Source organism: Pogona vitticeps, chromosome 2 (assembly GCF_051106095.1).
Source record: "Pogona vitticeps strain Pit_001003342236 chromosome 2, PviZW2.1, whole genome shotgun sequence".
NCBI lineage: Eukaryota > Metazoa > Chordata > Lepidosauria > Squamata > Agamidae > Pogona > Pogona vitticeps.
Genome location: NC_135784.1, coordinates 293177371 through 293197868, shown reverse-complemented (window position 1 = coordinate 293197868; position 20498 = coordinate 293177371). Strand labels below are relative to the sequence as shown.

At 39.7% G+C, this 20498-nt stretch overlaps 1 protein-coding gene across 9 annotated transcripts in view; it reads right to left on the bottom strand.

The window, feature by feature from the left end:
- The window catches only part of CPLANE1 (ciliogenesis and planar polarity effector complex subunit 1), an 84451-nt gene that overhangs the window by 29300 nt on the left and 34653 nt on the right, over positions 1-20498 (bottom strand). For 7 of the 9 annotated variants that reach the window (XM_078384475.1, XM_078384476.1, XM_078384478.1 and 4 more), the window contains 16 exons: positions 19929-20090; positions 19700-19808; positions 18861-19179; positions 16768-17704; positions 12809-12963; positions 12521-12681; positions 10977-11056; positions 9922-10004; positions 7472-7543; positions 6011-6203; positions 4570-4863; positions 3726-4457; positions 3310-3479; positions 1675-1789; positions 1055-1106; positions 138-233 (listed from right to left, as the gene is read on the bottom strand). In XM_078384475.1, the coding sequence (XP_078240601.1) occupies positions 138-233; positions 1055-1106; positions 1675-1789; positions 3310-3479; positions 3726-4457; positions 4570-4863; positions 6011-6203; positions 7472-7543; positions 9922-10004; positions 10977-11056; positions 12521-12681; positions 12809-12963; positions 16768-17704; positions 18861-19179; positions 19700-19808; positions 19929-20090 (3730 nt within the window). The remainder of the gene's footprint in view (positions 1-137; positions 234-1054; positions 1107-1674; positions 1790-3309; positions 3480-3725; positions 4458-4569; positions 4864-6010; positions 6204-7471; positions 7544-9921; positions 10005-10976; positions 11057-12520; positions 12682-12808; positions 12964-16767; positions 17705-18860; positions 19180-19699; positions 19809-19928; positions 20091-20498) is intronic. The other 2 variants (XM_078384477.1, XM_078384482.1) reach the window with 2 other exon arrangements.

The following is a 20498-nucleotide window of genomic DNA, read 5'->3' as shown; positions in this document are numbered from 1 at the left end:
CAACACTGAAATACGCTATTAGGAGATTTTCTGAAGTTACTGTATCTTGGTAGAAAAAGATTTCATTTCAAAAGCTTAGAAAAGCAAAAGCACAACAATTGTTTGTGGAGATAAGTATATATCTACGTAAGCATTACCAGTCTCTGTGTTTGTGCTAGCATCCTGAAGTTCTGCTACTCTTTTTCTTACAGAAGCCAAATAATGTAGTTCTGCTACGTTAACTGCATCTTGGTCTGAAGGAGAGAAACACAATTACCAACCAAAAAAATAAAAAAAAATAAAATTATCTTAACACAGTAGTCACTAATGCAATATACAGTGGACCCTCTACTTAAGGAATTAATCCGTATTGGAATGGTGGCTGCAAGTCGAAAAGTCTGTAAGTCGAATCTCCATTGACCTACAATGCACTGAAAACCGATTAATCCCATAACCAGTGGTTTTTATTCTATTTTTATTCCATTTTGGTTTTTTTCTGGTCTGTAAGTCAATTCTCTGGCTGCAAGTCGAATCTAAATTTTGCAGCCAGAGAAGTCTGTAACTCGAAAAATCTGTAAGTCGAGCCGTCTGTAAGTCGAGGGTCCACTGTATTGGTTGTTTATTTCTAATTGAGAAAACCAAATAGAATAAGAGTGTTATTATTTAATAGACCCTTTTTATATTTCTTAGAATTCATATTTAATAAAATAATATTTCAGTACCATCATTTGGTTGCCTCAGCCCATCTGGACCTGCTTGGCTGCAATAATTACAATATGAGGCTTGTCATAAGACGTTTCCTATCCTTCTGAATTTCTGATTTGTGGTAACTGTTGAAAAATAATTATTAGAGGTGCACAGGAGTGCACCTCTGATATTGCAGGAGCAGTGAAAACAGCATTCTGCAAGCCATTATTGATAGGAGAGAACCCTGTAGTCCATACACAAGACTGTAATTAGAAATGAGCGTGTATGGCTGGTTCAGCAATTCGACCATGTTCGTTTACTGCCACAAGAGGTGTTCGGTGGTTCAGCATCCCACCCCCTTTCTTTCAGTTTTGCTACAAATACTCACTGAGCAAGGAGTCACCATCACTGAAGCTATAGTTGAACACTACTCCATTATCCTAATGTAACAATAAATATGATTAAATACTTGCAAGCAACATGCTTAAAAACAGTAACAATATTAGTTTACATGCAACATGACCTCCTCTCAACTAGTGCTCTTAAGAAGTCCTTGGAAGTGCTGCTAAGGGCACTTCACAATTCTCTCCCCTGTTGGAAAAGCAAACCAAACTGCAGGTAATGCCAGCCATGTGGGGAGGAGGAAAAGGGACACAGGGCTGGTTCCAGGCACACCTGCTGGACAGAAACGTATTCCTTCAGCAGGACCTCCATTATGTTAAGAGCATGGGCACAGAATTTGACAGGGGCAAGACCAAGCCTGCAATGGCATCTGGCTTTCGAAGAGCTTGGGGGAGCAGAATCTGCTTCCCTGCCCCATTCCAGTCCCCCCACCCTCAATCTAAATTTAAACAAACAGCTTAAGGGTGAAAGGAAGGTGTAAGGAAAATTGCCCCACTGCTCATACAGTATTTTCTGACGTCTATGATAACTCTAAAAAGATATAACCATTTTACAATATAATCAACAAGACTGTGATTATGACTGATCATTTTAATATCACTGTACCTTTGTTTGCTTCACAGTATCAGTTAAATCAACAGCATCATCTTGCTGAAAAGTCACAGCTGTCTTCTCTCTTTCTTTCTTCTCTCTGATCCGCCTCTCAGTCCGCCTCTTCTGCCTACCATCACATTAACATTTCAACAACATCCTGATTAAAACAGTATTTCTCTATTACCAGGTTAGTTATAATTAGTTATAAAAATTGTTAGTTATAAAAATCGATTATTCCAACACACAATCGCTGAAACCCACTGTATTGTAGTTTGTAGCGACTAGGTGTTATTGTCTGTACAGTACTTTGAGAACCACACCAGTCAGAATCCTGTTAGGTTATGCTAACTGGTCCACTGGCATAATTTTCAGAGGTAAAATGCTGATTTATCTTCATATGTTGCTCTTATTAGATTTGTTTTCCAAGCTGCATATGTTAATTCACACATTTAAAAATGACTACTAGAACACAAATAAATTAATGCTAATAATACTAATTGAGAGAAGGCCAAGAGTCTCTTCTAAACAACAAAGGGAAATAACAATGACAATACAGAACAGACAGATACTCAGCTTGGTATCTGAAGGGAAAAAGTATCTTCTGCTGATGGCACACTAGAGCCAGCAAAGTCTTTGTGATTCTTTGGCAGAAGCAGGATAACTTAGGGCTCTGCCAGAATGAGCACCTACAGTATCCTCTTTAAGTACCAGGTTCTCCACTGATGTCCGCTCCTTTTCAAACCGCTTAAAAGTATGCTATATTTCTCTGAACACTCAATTGCGGAGGGAGGTCTATGGCACTTCCCACCATTAATATCAATGCACCACTGAACTTTAATGAGGAAAGACCCTGCTTTTTCTTTTGGGCACAGGAGATTTTCCTCATTTCTTCCTCAAACTGAAGAGGAATGGTTAATGCTTTCTCCTGTCCAAGTCAAATGTTTGCAGAGGCCTCCCCTTCCACCATCACTACCACTACTTTCTCAGGGGCTTACTGAAGGAAGGAGAAAGGCGAATCCTGAATAAGGCAGGGGCTGGTGGTGAAAAAACGAGTGGCAGAGACAAGATTTCAAGTTTGCCATCAGCCAAGAAGAAGAGTGGGTTTAGACCCCTTGTGCAAACTCGCATGCACACACATAAATCATAACTCTGTGAGGGCAAAAGCAGAATGGGCTTGGAGGAAGCCACTAGAACGTGCATAGAAAAGGAATGAATGAAAAGCATACAGAGCAGTTGCATAAGCAAGCTGGTAACTTGCTTCTTTGTCTTAACAGGCCGTGTGTGTGCAGTTTTTTGCAACCTGGAAAGCCTACTGAGTTAATTGCTTGGTGATGCCCAGGTACGGGTCACCAACCGTTTAAAAAGGTGGCAAAACACGGCAGAGCAAACAACCATCTGGAAGCGCTCTTAGTTAATGTGGAAAAAGGCACACAGCCTTTTGGAGTCAGACATTGATTTCACCTATTTCTGTTGGGCACAAGAAAGCAATCTTCATACAATTAATTAGCAGGCAGAAATTCTATTTCCACATCCTCCTTTAGCTATAGGGTTTTCTTTGTTCTTTTTGGCTTATGATAGTCAGTATGTCAAAAAGGGTTACTGCTAGGTATGATTAAATTATGCTATAGCAGTACCATTTGTTCTTACCTTTTTTTACTATTCCTGTCTTGCCTTGCTTCTAGTGATTTAAGGTCAGCTTTTAAGAGCTGAATCTGTTCAGGATGATCTTTATGTCCCGTATGTGGCGCTTGGGCAATGTGTCGGCTTTGCTTAAACACAATGAGATTTTGCAGCGGGATCAGCTTTGGTGTTTGGAACTGCTCAGGAAGGAAAAAGGATACAATTATGTCATAAAGAACATCTCCCTCCAAATTCCATGGTGTTTATTATAAATCAGAGTGTAAGTTTGGATAAAGACATTCACGTTCCACTAATGTTAAGTGGAAACAGCATCAAACAAAAGGAGTCATAATTATAAATGTGTAGTTAAATCTCATGTACTCATCTGAAAGTGAGTTATTTAAAAATAATAAAATACTAGGTGTACTTATAAAATCTATTACCTTAATGGGTGGAGATAAATTAGCATAAAGTAATGGTAATGCTGTCCGCCCACAGGGTTCTTTGAAATCTTTGTCTTTTCCTAGACATTTAACAGTTATTAATTCCGAAGGATGTTTGGACTGTGACCAGGGCTTCAGATACAGCAGGGGAAATGGAGTAAAATGTTCATACGTTTTCTGCAGAAGAGTTTCATTGTCAGCCAGTGATTTCTCTCCCCTTAGATGTGCCTGAAAATGATGCAAAGATATGTCCTCTGTTTTTCCGTATCTATCCAAATGATCTTGCTTGGAAGTTTCCTTACTTAGAATTTCTACCTGGTTACTTGCCTGCTCTTGTGCTTGCTTTATAGCTCTGTGATCATAATTGTTCAAATTCAGGTGTGCTGTTGTTTCACTTTGAGGATTTTTCACAAAAGAAGCTTGTGCCCCCCAGCATTCTTTTCGTTGTGGCTGTGGTCCAATGAAAGCCCTAGGAGGTGTTACTGGGCAAACATTGAGCAGCTGGAACTCACACTGTGGCTTAAGTTTAAGCAAAGGAAGCCCATCTGCAGTATTTAAAGGTTTTGCCAGTGGGATAAGCTTTGGTTTCTTTTCATCCTTTAGACAGGCAGATAACAGAGGTAGCGGCCTAGCTGGAATCTGGTGAAGCAAGCTCTGAAATGGTGGAATTTGATTTTTTTCATTAGACTGGTTCTCTGGCAAGCCTGAAGAATCATTGGTCTGTGGAGGATTCTAAATGAGAGGCAAAAAAAATCAACAATGTAAATTTTACACAATTAACAAGCAATGGTTTAAACAAAACTGTATGAATAATAACTTTTTATACTATAATACATGTATCTACCAGAACATATCTATTGTAGCTTTGTTGATCAAGTAAATTATCCTTTCCCTGAGGATTGATGTTTTTTGAACGAACATGAGAACTGTTTTCAAGGCTTGCCATCTGTGCTTTCAGAAAACCATCTGCTGGATGTCTTGGGGGAGACCTTGCTACATCAGTCCCTGCAATGTTTGGAGTCTGGCTTCTTTCCAACTGGAAAGGCTGTGACTGCTGCATCTGCTGTGAGATATTTGGCAGGTTGGCAAAGGATGCTCCCACTACTTGCATGAGGCTCATAAAGTTGATTTGCTGCAACTGGAACACAAACAGAATAGGAGAAATTAGGATCTGCTAAAACGCATCAGCTTTTTCTAGTTCTACAATTACCCTGTTGAAACAAGACAGCAAGAGAAATCCTATCCTATCCTAATAATCACACTTTTATTCTAATGCACTGAGACATCATTATGTACTTGTTGTCATCATGAAATCAGCTGCTGAGTAATACCACATACTATGCTGAATATCTGCAAATCTATGTACTATAATTTCACAAGCACAGTTTGGGTCTGTATAATTATTCTGAGTGGAGCTACTGAAGATGCAGATCTTCCAAACTAATGTATGAACAACTTTGTTAAGTTTTAATTACAGGACCTCTTCTCAATCAAAGGGTCAACAGAAGGAGCATGGCGCTGTACAGAAGCTCGTCTCAAAATTATTTATTTATTTTTATTTATTTATTTTATTTATATCCCGCCTATCTAGTCAACTCAGGACTACTCTAGGTGGCTTATACCTAACTGCTGTGTAGAGTAGTAGGACTGTGCCCTCTGTCCCCGATTCTAATCTACGTCTGCCCCTTTATAAAGCACCAGAAAAGACTACATCTGCAAACTATGTGGAGGTATGTTGCCAGGAGAAGCCCTAATCACAAAGTTTCAGGCCAAACATACAGAGATCAGAGTTGAGTTGGAGACACAGCAGGCAGGCACACCCTTTGGGTTCATCTTCCAATGATAATACACCCAAAAAAGATGGCAGTGCCTGGAAATGCCTTCTGCGTCTGCCATGCAAGTCGCCTGTGATCCATACGTAAGTCACTCTAAGGCACAGATTCATATAATTCTGGGATGGGCAACTTTGGAGGTCCAGCATCTTCCCCTCTGGATTTCAAAAAGCCTAGTCCTCCCCAATAATGCCTTCAACACCCTCCCAATTTTTTAAAGTTAAAAAGATGCTCTGCATCTTTTTCAAACATCTCCTGCTTTTTTCTCCCCAAGCCAGGAAGTGACTGGAGTAATTTCAAGTTTTGAAAAAAGATAATGAATTAATACACAATATATAAACAAACAAGGAACAGCTTCCGCTACAGTGGTTCAGACATCCGCAGTTCAATCAATCATAATAAACTCTTTTAACAGAGCTTCTGCTTCTATTTTTCAAAATGAGACATCTTCACCTGAACCAGTTTGAACATTTCATCCTGAAGCATTTCCCTAACTGCATCTGAAATGTTTAATGATTGTGCTGCTGGCTGTGATGCCGGCTCCCTTGCACCCATCTCTTCATTTTTTGGACCAGATGGATCACTTGAAAGAGCACTTGACACAACAGTGAATGAAGGCTGATTATCTGAGACTGTGATCTCTTTGCTGCAAAGACAAAGGAGAAACAGTCACATCACAGAACTAGCACATTTTGAAAATTAATTCTGACCCCTTCTGCTAATTATACTCAGCATCATATAGAGGCTTTCTTCTGACTTCCAACTACTTTCTGGATGTTGCCAAATCTATTTATTGGAATAGCATGATTTCACCAACTGTTTGCTTTGCCTGACTGCTTTTTACACAAGGTGGATAAAAATGAATCATTTAAAAACTGATTTAAATCACACTTCAATTTTTAAATTTTTAAAAAATTAGATCAAATCCAGCGTTTTTACATGCAGTTTACAAAACAGACTGTTAATAATTTTTACAGTGATACTTTCGGGGTTTTCAAGGTATATAATACTTAAAAGTAGTTTACTGCTGGTGACATTCTAGAACCATGCAGCTTGCCCAAGGCTGCACAGATGACAGGGCATGCCATTCCCCACAGGCACACACTGCATGATCTCAACTACCCCCCTTGCCCAAGGGACAGTGGGCATTCAAGCTCCTCACCCTTGGATCTGCAACCAGGTTCCTTAGACTACTGAGCTACACTAAGTCAAAAAATGTACAAAACTATCTTTTAAAGGCTTCAGATTAAAGCTCTGGTTAATCTTTGTTTATTTTTCTTTTAAAAATATACTTTTGAATTATTACAATTTCATGAACATCCAAAAGTAAGGATATAAGAAGCATGTTGAATCAGACCAAAGATATATGTAATTCAGCATTCTGTTTACACAGTGGTCAACTAGTTACCAACAGGAAGCCCATAAGCAGGATATGCAGCTCTTTCTACCTTGTGCTCCCCTGGCAACTTGGGCATTTAACTTTAAAAAATATATGACCCTTCATACCGAAATGACATGTTAACAGAGAATTAGACCAAAGAAAATTAAGATGAACATGATTCCTGGTGGTAGTAGTGCTTCTGGAATAGTTAACAGTTCCTTGAATACCTACAGCTCATGAAATTAATACAATTAATTGGATAGTTCGTGCTTAAAATATGTGAAAGGGCAGAACCATTTGGCCATCACATGAATTCCTGGCTATGTAAAATGCTTATTAAAAGCCACCAACATTAGTACTCTGATGAGTAGTAGCTCAAATATAGGCAGTACCAGACACTGTACTACAAGCTTATAAAGTATCCAGCATTGTTAACAACAGCAAAACTGTTATAACTACTACGATTAAGACAACAAATGACTTTATGGACAGCAGACACGTAACAGGAAGATCAGCAACTTAGCTTCTTTTACCTAGTAAATTCTGTCTTCATTTCAGGACAAATTGAACAAGGAACATTGCTGGGAATTGCTCTGCATGGAGGACTGTAAATGCAGAAAGTGTGATACACTTAGTTTTTATCCAACACATTAATAATTTCTTGCGATGAATAAACATCATTCATTTTTAAAGACTTTTAGCATAAAATTTCAAGCTGTATTACTTACAAAGCACAAGAATTAATCCTCCATCACACAATGATTTTTTCTTTCTAACTGTAAACAAACATTGTTACCTTGTTCATAACTTCTCTCTGTCTACAGGTGGTCTCCATAGCAATTAGCAACTAACTCAAACAAAGTGTCTAGATTCCATATACAAATGTATTTAGCCTTCAAGAATAGCTATGTGAATAACAGAGATGAAACAATTTAATTTGTCCAATAAAAATACAGATAAAATCAGCATTATTAAGATGATGAAATAAAGCATTTCTAAAGACAAATCTTTACATTGTTTTTCTGGATTAAAGGGCTGTCTTTAAAATGTCAGTAAAATCATATTTACAATGACTAAACTGTTAAGGATGACAACTAAGAGTACAGGAATAAACATGTTAAGAGAAATATAAAGTTATTTTAAAAAAACAACTGTACTAAGGGATTTTCACTTTTGTTCGTTCAGGCCATATGAAATGCATAAGATCCACAGCTACGGGTCCTCAACCTTTCTGGGGCTGGTGGGTACACTTGAAACTTAGAAAAAGTATTCCAGGGGCTCTTATATGTATGTGTGTTGAGAGGTGGCTACCATTTGGGGCACATCAATCAGAAAATGCCAGTTTTTTTCAGAACGCAACATAACGAAGCTAGAATAAAAATTCCTAAGCAAATAAGGACTTTGAGTTCCAAAACAAACTGTTTTGAATCAGGAATTTTCTGTTCCAAATCCCATCAGGATGGGGTTATAAAAACACACAGCCCTCTCCCTCCACACCCGGTCTCCCAAGCCCCAGACAAAAGACCTCACACTCAAAGAAGTCTACATACACATCCCCACGGCACATTCGGAACAGCTCCTTGCTTTCCACTGCCTTCTCTATTCTGCCCCAACTGGGAATTCTGTTGTCTATTATTATATTGTCTCTAGATGTGTAATAATAAGTATCATGCTTTACTTTTACAGATCTGATATTAACTGATCAGGTTTCATTATTGACTGTCCTTGGCGTTATCTCCTTTCCAAAGCCTGGCTTGACTATACAGCAGAACCCTCATATCCACAGGAGATCAGTTCCACGATCTACCATGGATGCTTGAAACTGCAGATACTAGGGAACCCTTTATACCAGGGGTCCCCAACCCCTGGTTCGCAGAGTGGTACCAGTCCGTGGCCTTAGAAGGACCGGGCCGCCGAGACAGCAGCACGGGGGGGGGGAGTGGGGGAAGGGATCCCCCTCACTGTCCCTTCCACCCTGCAGACTCACCGGTGTTCCCCAAGCATTGTGGGCAAAACAGCAGGAGCGTGAAAAAGACAAGGGGCAAGGGGCACCCCAGCTGGGGCCGCTGCGTTGGGTCAGGAGAGGCGCCACCGGCAGCATCTTCCCAGAGGCCAGGGAGGCAGCAGCAGCAGCATGCAGGTAAGGGCTGCTGTTGAGAACTTCTGCCAGGTGGCTTCATGGCTCATAGATTCCCTTGGGGAAGGGGGGTGGGGGAAGGGGGGTGGATTGGGGTGGCAGTGCTGAGGAAGAGGTGCCTCATCTCATTGGGGGAGAGGAGGGGCGGGGGCGCTTGGGGCTGGGCCCTGGTGTCAAAAACATTGGAGACCACTGCCTTATACAACATACAAGGAAATAGGACAAAGGACATGAGGGAGCACCTTTCTATGTTGAGCATACGTCTGTGGCAAACCAGGGCTACGTGAAACTGTTGATATTGTTCCCGCAGATAAGGGGTCCTATGATTACTGGCTAGTATCCTATTTCATAGCTATGCTGGTACAATGGGAGTGACATTGAAAAGCTCCCAGTTTGGTTCAGGATTGTGTGCTACCATGTTGGGTAGCTCAGTGAATTGGGTATCTGGCTGTGGAGCCAGAGGTTGGGAGTTCAGTTCCCCGCTATGCATCTCAGAAGAGCCAGCCTGTGTGGCCTCGGGCAAGCTGTACAATCCCAGGATGTTCTCAGAAAATGGAAATTATAAACCACTTCTGAGTATTCTCTTTCTAGAAAACCCTGAAAAGAGTCGTTGTAAGTCAAAATTGACTTGATGGCACAAAATTATCCCCTTCTTGGATGCATACCTTAACCCAGTGAGGGGGTCTAAGTGTGGCACAGAAGCCCAGAGAAGTGCTGTCAGAAGGCTAGACTCCTGATGATCAGTATCAATCACTCTTGTATGCATTCATAGATCCATAAATTACCACATAATGAATCACAACTACCTATGCACACACATATACTTTGTGATATAATTTCCCTCACCTCTCCAGCTTTGTAGCGTTTCCCTCCAAGGTCTTCACAAACACATCTTCCTGTGGGCACTGAACATCTGCTAGAGATTGATGCTGCAATTTAAAAAGATGTATTTAAGTGCATAAGGATGTGTAATCATACATTTGCTGGAGAGCAGATCATATTGTAATTATACTTTTGCTATTCTTAACTTTATGACCTCATAAATATGATCGCATATTTATTCCTTTTATATTCTACTTTTCAGCCAATTGCTGAACTTCCATAAACAGCAATCTGATTATTATAGACATATGCACACTTCTACAATTACAGCAATGATGTGATCTATTCATAACAGGACTTTCAGCTTAGAAAGTATAGCTGTTAGCTAATATTTTACATAAGAACATATAATGGGTTAAAAATAGACAGTCTATCTGTAGAAGATAGTTTGGACTTCACTATGTCAAACAGCATTCTGTTTCTTGATATCTTCTGTTATAGCCAGGAGAATGCCCATGTTTCATTTGTCCAGTGTCTCCAAGTAGAAGTTTTAAATTTTGCATCAATCTTCTGGCTTGGCTATTTTCCTGAACATGGTTTCCCAGACCTGCAAATACAGCATGCCTCTTTTCTTTCTCACATAGACACTATTTTTTTCTCTCTCTCAATCTCTCTCACGTACACATACTGTTACTCTTCTCATTTCCCCACAGCCTTTTCCAACTCTGAAGATGGAAAGAGAATATCCAGGTCATGGGATCATCAGGACCTTTGCAGGATGGACTGGAAGGCTTTATGAGCCCCATTTGGCCCATAAACTGGCATTTTTCTTTCCATCTACTAGACCATTTAAAATTATAAATCAAAAAGGTATATTGAGAGTGAGGTACACCCTCAAAGTATGGCAAGCCTACCAGTTGAACGCCTGGTTGGAAGAACAACATGAAACAGGCATCTCTTCAAACGGCCACAGCCACTTCAGCAAATTCTGTTTCATACAAAGTAATCTGAACAGGATAATGGCCTGCATCTTTTACAAATACTGGAGTGAAAAGACCTTAGTACTGGTAGCAACTTGCCTCTTTTTTCTGCTGTACCGATGTAATGCTGACAGAAATGGTAGGACTTCTTGAAACAGCAAATGGATCTTCACAGTAATCTTTAAAATGGAATGAAATTTTTTAAAAATTAAAAAGCTACAGTATTAAATAAATAATCCTGTTCCTTAGCACATCCTTTTGTTCCCTATCACTCTTGCCAAGTCTTTACATGCAAGATGAAAGACCGATCTGCAAGAATCCTACTGAGGGTTTATGCCTATGTAAGTGTAACTGCATACATCATGATGGTGAATTGCCGCTAATTCACATTCTTCATTGTGTGCTTGGCACACTATAAGGGACATGAGAACCAATTTGTTAATTAACAGCATTTCACCTTTGTGCTTCTGCAATTATACCACCGTGAATCCCCAATAGGATTCTGACTGCTGTCGCCTAAGGCTATGATCCTATAATCACTTAACTGGGAGTAAATATCATCAAATTCAATAGGGTTTACTGCCCAAATTAGCATATGTAAAATTACAGTGGACCCTCGACTTACAGACGGCTCCACTTACAGACTTTTCAAGTTACAGATTTCTCTGGCCACAAAATTTAGGTTCGACTTGCAGCCGGAGAATCAACCTACAGACTGAAACAAACAAACAAACAAAAAAACCAAAATTGAACAAAAACGGCCGGTTACGGATTAATTGGTTTTCAATGCATTGTAGGTCAATGGAGACTCGACCTACAGACTTTTCGACCTGCAGCCACCATTCCAATACAGATTAATTCTGTAAGTCAAGGGTCCACTGTAAATTACAACATTGATAACAGTCCATTCATTGGTCTCTAGCCTCAGATGCGAAGAGGTTTGTTCCTGTTCTCAGGAGCTTTATAGTAATGTTCAGGTGGAGTTTAAGGAGCTTGGCAAGCGTACACTTACCCTGGGCCAGTGACTTTTTCCAGTTATTAAAGTATGAAAGTATACATTACACAGAAACTGTAGGGTTTTGTTTTATTCTTGTTACACTAATATGACACACATAAATAGGTCTTAGCTACAGGAAGCTACAATATAACATTTACCACATACCTCCAACTTCATATACAGTGGTGCCTCGCAAGGCGAGCGCCCCGTTTAACAACAAAACCGCATTACGACGAACTTTACGATGGTCTGAATGGTTTTTTTTCACTTTGTGATGATCGGTTCCCTGCTTCGGGAACCGATTCTCGCAAAACGATGATTTGTCTACAGCTGACTGGCAGTTTCAAAATGGCTGCCGGGTTTAAAAAATGGCTCCCCGCTCTTTTCTGGGACGGATTCCTCGCTGCACGGGCAGGGAAAATGGCTGCACTATGGAGGATCTTCGCTGGACGGTGAGTTTCAAGCCCATAGGAACGCATTAATCGGGTTTTAATGCATTTCTATGGGCTTTTTTGCATTACGACGTTTTCGTTCTACAGCGATTTAGCTGGAACGAATTAACGTTGTGATGCGAGGCACCACTGTATGTCACAACAGATGAATTGGGTATTAAGTATTGGTTGAATTTTATTTTATTTTAACTTACCCTCGTTTTCAGATGTCACTTCCACCTTACTTGGTGTGAATTCTCCCATTTCTTTTTTCAAACCTACATCACAATCTGTTCCTCCAATCATCCTGTCATGTGTTACAAAGTGACCCTTAAGATCACTTTCTTTCTTCTCATGTTGTTTTTCTTGCAAGATTCTGTAGATTTAAAAGTTTACAAAGTCTCTTTAGATTTCAAGCTGTAGACAGTTTTTCCCCCATATGATCCATACATAGACTTCTATAATTTTAGCGATGTACATCAAATTGGATACTGAAGTATTACCCTGGAGCATTTTCAGAAGGCTTGCCCAAGACATGGCTATCTGGAATACCAACTGAAATCCCAGCTGATGGAGAACAACTTGTATCCATGAAGCTATCCTCTATTTTGGATTCAAGAGTGGAAGAACAGACACTTGCAGACCCATCGTGCAGTTTCTGAAAAAGAATAAATACGGCTTATATGTCAAAACATCACAATGTTTCTTCACTAAAACTGCTACAACATTACCCCATATTCTCTCAATGTATATTGGCTGAAATCCCATTGGTGTAACTGTGCTGTATAATGACATAATCATTTAGCAGTGCTAATCTTTATTTTAATGCAACTTAAAACTTTCTGTCCCCCCACTTCCATTTCCAAGGCTCCCTCACAATCCTTTTTGCTCTGGAGAAGCCTTTGGGAACCTTGGGATGGGGAGGTGGAAGGAACACTTTCAGAACTGAAAATCACAGCTGGATTGTTAGAGATGGTCCCAATTCAGTTACGGGAATAACAGTGACAATTTCCCAGTATTAAAGCCTGACCACCACCACCACGCCAAGGCTCCCAAAGGCTTTCCCAAGACAAATGGATCTCTAGAGAGCCTTGGAACCTGAAACATTTAAATGTCATTAAAATAAAGACTAACCATGTCAGGGGATGACATAATTATCATTTACATTACACAATTGCACCAACTGGATTTCAGTCATTAAGGTCCTGATTTAGGTAACAACAACAACAGCAACATCTTAGAACTGCAGAGGAAAGGATCCTTCAGCATTAGGAGAATTGTACATGTAGATAAAGTAGATCCCCATTAGAATGCTTCCCTAGGCTTGCTGTACTAGATCCCCATCTGTGACACTAACATTTGGGTAAAACTAGTTGTCTACTAGTTTTGGAGAGAGAGCTAAATTTTGCTTGATGTTTACATGCTCCTCTAATCACCTTTTGTCCTATGATCACTTTTATATTCCAATTTGACAAATTGATTTCAAATAAATGATTAAACTGGACCATAAAGAAGACTGACCACCAAAGAATTGATGCTTTTGAGCTGTGGTGCTGGAAGAGATTCTTGAGAGTCCCCTGGACTACAAGGAGAACAAGCCTGTCCATTTTGAAGGAAATCAACCCTGAGTGCTCTCTGGAAGGACAGATCTTGAAGCTGAGGCTCCAATACTTTGGCCATCTCATGAGAAGAGAAGACTCCCTGGAAAAGACCCTGATGCTGGGAAAGTGTGAAGGCAAGAGGAGAAGGGGACGACAGAGGATGAGATGGTTGGACAGCGTCATCGAAGCGACCAACATGAATTTGACCAAACTTCGGGAGGCAGTGGAAGACAGGAGGGCCTGGCGTGCTTTGGTCTATGGGGTCACGAAGAGTCAGACACGACTTAACGACTAAGCAACAACAAAATAGCTTAAGTATCTTATTCTGGTAATTAATAAATGACATTTAAAAGGTTATCCTTCAGAAAGGCTTTTGCCTAGGTATTAGTTATTCAACTGATGTATTAGGTTTTTATCACTCATCTCAAATCAGAAAAGAAAGAAACAATTAAGACAGTGGCCACATTTCTGACTTGGTATAGTACTTACACGTTAGAAAGATTAGCCAAAATTCTGTTGGGAATTTACACTAGTGTTAACACAAATAGCATAGTTTTTGGAGGTGCATTGTCTCAAGTGCAGAAGTTACAGTAGACACTAGTTGTGCATGTGACTCAGCACACAAGAGAAATGTTTATGGTAATTTCTTAACTTGACACAACTTGCTTCCAAACATACACCATTTGAGTTCCACTTGTAGTCATAACTAACAGGATTTTGATGGTAATATAACAAGACTTAATATTTCTCAAACAAGTCTTCACAGCCATCTGAATGCATCAAAGAAAGAACTTCCCTGCTCGTGGAATGTTTTGTTCTTTCCTAGCAACCCCCTATTTTAGATTGATTACTTAGCATTCTAAACAATCAACTAGCATGAAAGCACAGTAAGTAGCTAGTGCCAAAGAATTTTATGATAGGATTGGTCATGAGCATTTTGAATCACTGTATTTCCACAGCAAAGTAGACCAGCCTGAAGTATTTTTCTCTAAGACAGGGCTGGGAAGGCATGGCTCACAGAGAACCTGCAGTCCACCTGCCCTGACAACCATATTTGAAGTTAGTTGAGACATTGTCAATTGTGCCCCGGCAATAAAATTCAAAGCTATTTCAGCGCCTCAACCTACTCTAGCATGAGTTAAGCACAAAACACAGCTCTTTGAGATTTGAAAATAAAAATAGACTTCCATGTTTCCAGGTCGTTTCAGGATGATTTAATGAAGTATGCCATATGTAACTATGGTTAACTAAGACACAGCAGGTGGAGCCCTAACAAAAGTAATTGAGCTCTTTTGCCTAAGAGAAGTTGTTGTTTTGCCTGTCAGATTCCTCCTAACCCATTTAACTCATAGCTTATTATTAGAGATGGGTGTATTTGTATATGAATACGAGTATCCCTGCACGGGTGGCGTTAATGAGCAGATGGTGCGATTCTACCAACAGCCTCCACAGCGTGCGATCCACTCGCCACTCCTGGCAGGAGGTGGGAGGACAAGCCTCGCCGCAAGGTCAAAGACTGGTAGAATCGCGCCATCCACGTCTGCAGCAGATCAGTGAGTAAACCGTCCGGTCCCATGGGGCTGGACCCACGTTAACACTACCTGTGCGGGGATATTCATATATGAATACGAATACACTCATCTCTACTTATTATGCATACTTTTAGTTGTGAAGATATAGGAAAAATATGTCAATCACTCGCTACGATTGATCTTTAAACTCCTTTTGCTCACAATAATATACATGTTTTGTAAATTTGTATTTTGTATAGTTTAATGTATTACATAAGGAAGCTGATTTTAAATAAAATAAAAAATAAAATAAGACACTACTATCAGGAGGGATGAAACATCCTCTAAATGGCCAATTTTACTGCCAACACTTGAGGAGGGGAATTTTATGTTGAATTATTTCTTCAGCATGGTGGAACATTAGTGGTTAAAAATGTATACATTCAATCTGCCAAATGTTTTCCAAATGCTGAGGGCCAGGGGAAGACCTGCTGAAGTTGCCCATTCCTGATCCAAAGTGTTTCCAGAAACAGAAAGAGAGAGAGAGAGAGAGAGAATAAAATTATTCAAAGATCTTCATGGCCCTGAACCCTACTGGTAGCTCATCTCTCCTGTTTTAATCTGAAAAAGGAGATTTTACTCCAGCCAACCTAGAAACGTCCTAGCTTCTATGCACTGGATTCATCTGCCTCAGTTTCACATATTCTGTTTAGCAAAAACGTGGGATCATGTCTTATACCCCAAATTAGAAACTGGGATCCTGGTTTACAAAAAAAGAATCCAGAAAACAGCCGGGTCCTGTGAAAAACAGTATCTGCATATAAAGTTATATGAGTTAATGAGTTAACAGAACGTTAACTGCAAGAACTGTAATGCAATAAAAGGTTGAATGTCTGTATGATTACTATCAAATATATATTTTGCACTTGGTGGGCACAGAGTCCATGTATATATTCCCTATATTTCCCTGTATAACTTCTTACAAAGTTAATAGAAAGGCTATTACTTGCTCCCTTCCCTTAACTTGCTATAGAAAGGTCAGGGATTAACACAATTGCTCTTGCTGCTATACTTATTAAGAACCAAGACAAGAAACTTTTAAAAGAAAAAAAATGGCATAAGTTATAGATGTCTATACACTCCATTGGTGCTCTTTCTAAGATTATCTTTCCAATGCATCAAAAAACAGATTAAAATGGTCCTCCTTGACTAAAAACACACAGTTGCTCACTTAAGAGTGGGTTATACAGCTGTCTCAACAAAGCTGAAAAGAGGAAGGCTACTGTACACAGATGTACATTGTCTGGGACTCCAAGAGTCACTTTAGGCATGTCAGCCCCTCTTGCTTACCAAAAAGCATATATCTTGGTCTTCTGGTTTGTTGCTGTAATATTCTAGAAGCCACAATGATGCAAGGATGGCCGATGCAGATATTTTCACATGCATTATTGGCTGGCACTCCTGAAATGGCTGTCTTGAGATCGGGTCATAAAGCAGTCTCTTATCAGACCATCTGATCATCCATTCAAGCAAACTAGCTACGTTGTTAAATTTAAACTTCATTTCTGGAGTTGGGTCCTCTCTCTCGGTAACCTCATTCGTTTGAATTACTTTGTAGATACATATATGATTTGCAACTTTCTGGGGGACAGAAGAAGCCTGTTCTGACGAATGCTGAGTTAACACTGATGTAAGACTTATATTCTTACTGGAACCATCATGTGTACTATAACTTGACTTCTGGCTTACGCCAAATAATCCTCTTCTTGCATGGAGTCCCATCACTGACTCATGGTTAGAAGTCTCAATTGTTTGCTGAATGGTAACAGGTGGAGTTCTGTCTTTCGACTCTTTTTTCTTTTTATCACGTAAAAGAACCAACTCAGATGCACTGGGCTCAAAAATAGTGGTATAGCAAGAACCTGCTCTGAACACCTTTTGGCCTTTATTCTTAATCTGTCGACGCTTCAGTGTTGTATGAACATCAAAAAGAAGAGAGTTGAGTTCATGTTCCCTAAGGAGTGGTGAAAAGCTCACCAGAAAAGGAATCACTGAATGTCCGTGATCAATCAGATCTCTTTCAAGTACGTAAGTTAAAAAGAGATCTAAAAACTTAATATACTCATCATCATCGCGTTCAAACTCCCATTCACCCACCAGTGGCAAAACATGCTGATTTGTTATATCTTTAGTGTTTTCTTTTTTGTTCCTTCTCTCTTTCACACTGAAGTCTTCTAATTTTTCGGCAGTTTTGTTACATCGAATCAACTCTTCATGATGAATCTCCCTGCAACAGGGCAAATCATAAGAAAGGATACTAAAAAGGCAGTCAATTAACTTACTGCACCTTTTCCTTCCAAAGAAAATTAAACCAACAGTTAGGTATTCTGTTCTCATGGCAGATAAAATGCTTACAAAGTCGTTACAACACAATCTGATTTTCATCTAATTTCTACATGAAAATGTACTGGCATAAATGATGGTTTTCAGACAAGTATTTACTCCATGGCAGGAAGTAGACTTTTTTGATAACCCACAGTGAGCTTTTTAGTGCAGGTTCCCTGAAAATGGGCATGAAACTATCTGTTTTACACATCCTGCTTTAGGACAATTCCTACATTAAAGCTGGAGGTGGAGCAGCTGCCGGCCCATCTGTGCTGGAAGGCTCCTCATGGCTACTGACAGCACTGGAGTCAGAGCAGCGTCTCACCCACTCCAGCAAAAGACAACATCACTAGTTGGCAGTGCTTCCCAGAACTGCCTGGGGAGCAAAACTGCTGTTGCCTGAGAGGGCAGCACGAGTGGCTCCACTTTTGCCACATCCCAAGCAACAATCCTGGTGCCAGCAGTAACCGGGAGGCCTACCAGCACTGGACAGCCAATGACAGAAGCCTGGGTGTGATTTTAAAAAGTACATATTGGCATGATTTTTAAACCATGCCAGGGTTTGTGTTGTGTGCAGTGACTGAAGTCACTTGAATTCACGTTACATTGTTCCGTACGTGCAGTTGCGACCCATGTGGAAATACAGCTGTAAATTAAACATCAAAAAGAAGAGGTACTTGATATGTCTTTCTCATATGATCCTTATTATTTGTTTCTGGTAGGCAAACAGCATTCTCCTATAACTGGGGCTAGCATCACACTAACTCCAGTATTCTTGTCGTCTTACTCTGCTGACAGTCCATATAGATCTCAGATATTGATGGAGCCTGAAAGCAGAAAAACTGGAATTGCTTGTCATTTTTATGTTGGAATCCAATGCACACTTTCTTAAAAGTAAGAATAGCACTGCCATGTTCCCCCAAGTAAACATGCATAAGCTAACCGTTAGAGCAGCATGGGACAGTTCCAGGAAGAATGGCGATGGTATTAACTACTATGAATGAATAAAAGCTAGAATGAAGTAAGGTTAGGTGTTCAAAAATATTATAAACTCTTACTTGTTATTTTCCTCCATCTGAGTACGAATGTGTTTTTTCGTTTCTTCCACCAGCAAAGCCTCAGACAGTGACTCTGCTGTTTCAGCATCACTGTAAATCTGGGAGTTTCCCAAATCTGAAATTGTGCTTCTGCTCAGACTAGTTCCCAAAGAAAGCTTATCATAACAACAAGCTCCAGGATCCTGTGTCTCCTCTTCTGGTGGTTCCCAGATGTTTTTTTCATAGGGCCCTATGTTCCTGATGACACACTTTAATGTTTTCACATTCACTTTGTGGACAGCCTGTATAACAACAGCCATCATTTCTTCACTGCTGGGGCCTAGCCAAAGAGATAAAGTATTAGTTATTGTTAATTCTAGAAAGGTTACCTTATCAAGATACTCTAATTAAGGCAGTCTGATTATTTATGCCTTGCATGTATTACAAGTTTTTTTAATGTTTTTGACTGTTTTTAAACTTGATTAACTTAATATATGTTTAATTGGTTTTTTAAAAAATATGTTATTTATATAGATTTATAAAATCTGCTGTTATTATTTGTTGTAAGCTGCCTTGGATTCCCTATGTGGAGAAAGGCAGCATATACAACATTTAAATACATAAATAAATAAATGCAGGTAATACAATTTTGTGTTGTGACCAAGAATCTACTGCATTCAGCCCTCTTAAATATAACAACTTTAAATAAGTTTGTCTCTATCTTAATCATAACGTCCATGCATTGTACAGTAAATTTTATATCTGCACTTTCTAAAGCAAGGTTTAGTTTTGGAGTCGTTTGTTTAGAAAAATGATAAACAAGTAGTCCATTTTGCTTCCTTCAACAGCAAGCACGATACCTTTGACTATGCAGTGTTGAAGGCGCCGTTGTAGAGCACTGTATTTATCTCTTAAAGGAACTCTTACATCTTCCGGGTTAGGAAATGCTTTCACCAGAATTTCTGCCACCTATGCAAAAAGTCAAGATCACTTAAATCTATTTGGCAAAGTTCCTATAGATTCATGTTCACAACCATGAATACGAACAATATATTTTAAAGGGAATCTCAATTCCGTAACTCTCTATACCTTTCTGATGGGTGGCAATTCTCCAATAAGGCTCAGAATGATATCCTGGACCAATTCTTCAATATTCATGAAATGAGCAAAAGGGAGCATTCGACTGGCCCATTCCAATGCAGTGAGAGAGCACTCCACTATGCAGGCATCAAATTCAGTTCTCTTGCATTCCTAAAGATACAATACCAAATAACTAGTATAAGCTTTGATATCTAGTACTTCATTCTCAGAGCAATTCTAATGGTGGCAGACCTACCTGTTGAAGCCAGCTCTGTCACAATATTATCTACAATGGGTAGGGGAGACAGAATAATATATAAAATAGGAGACACACAGAATTTAAAAAAAAATTGGACCATGGATGAGGTCAGCTAGCCCCGACAGTCCATCATCCAAACATCCAATCTCACCTTTTTTCCTAATTCAGGAAGCCAGGGCATCTTACTCCTGAGCTCATATACATTAATAGAATTTTCTCTACTACATTGGACCATGGATGAGGTCAGCTAGCCCCGACAGTCCATCATCCAAACATCCAATCTCACCTTTTTTCCTAATCCAGGAAGCCAGGGCATCTTA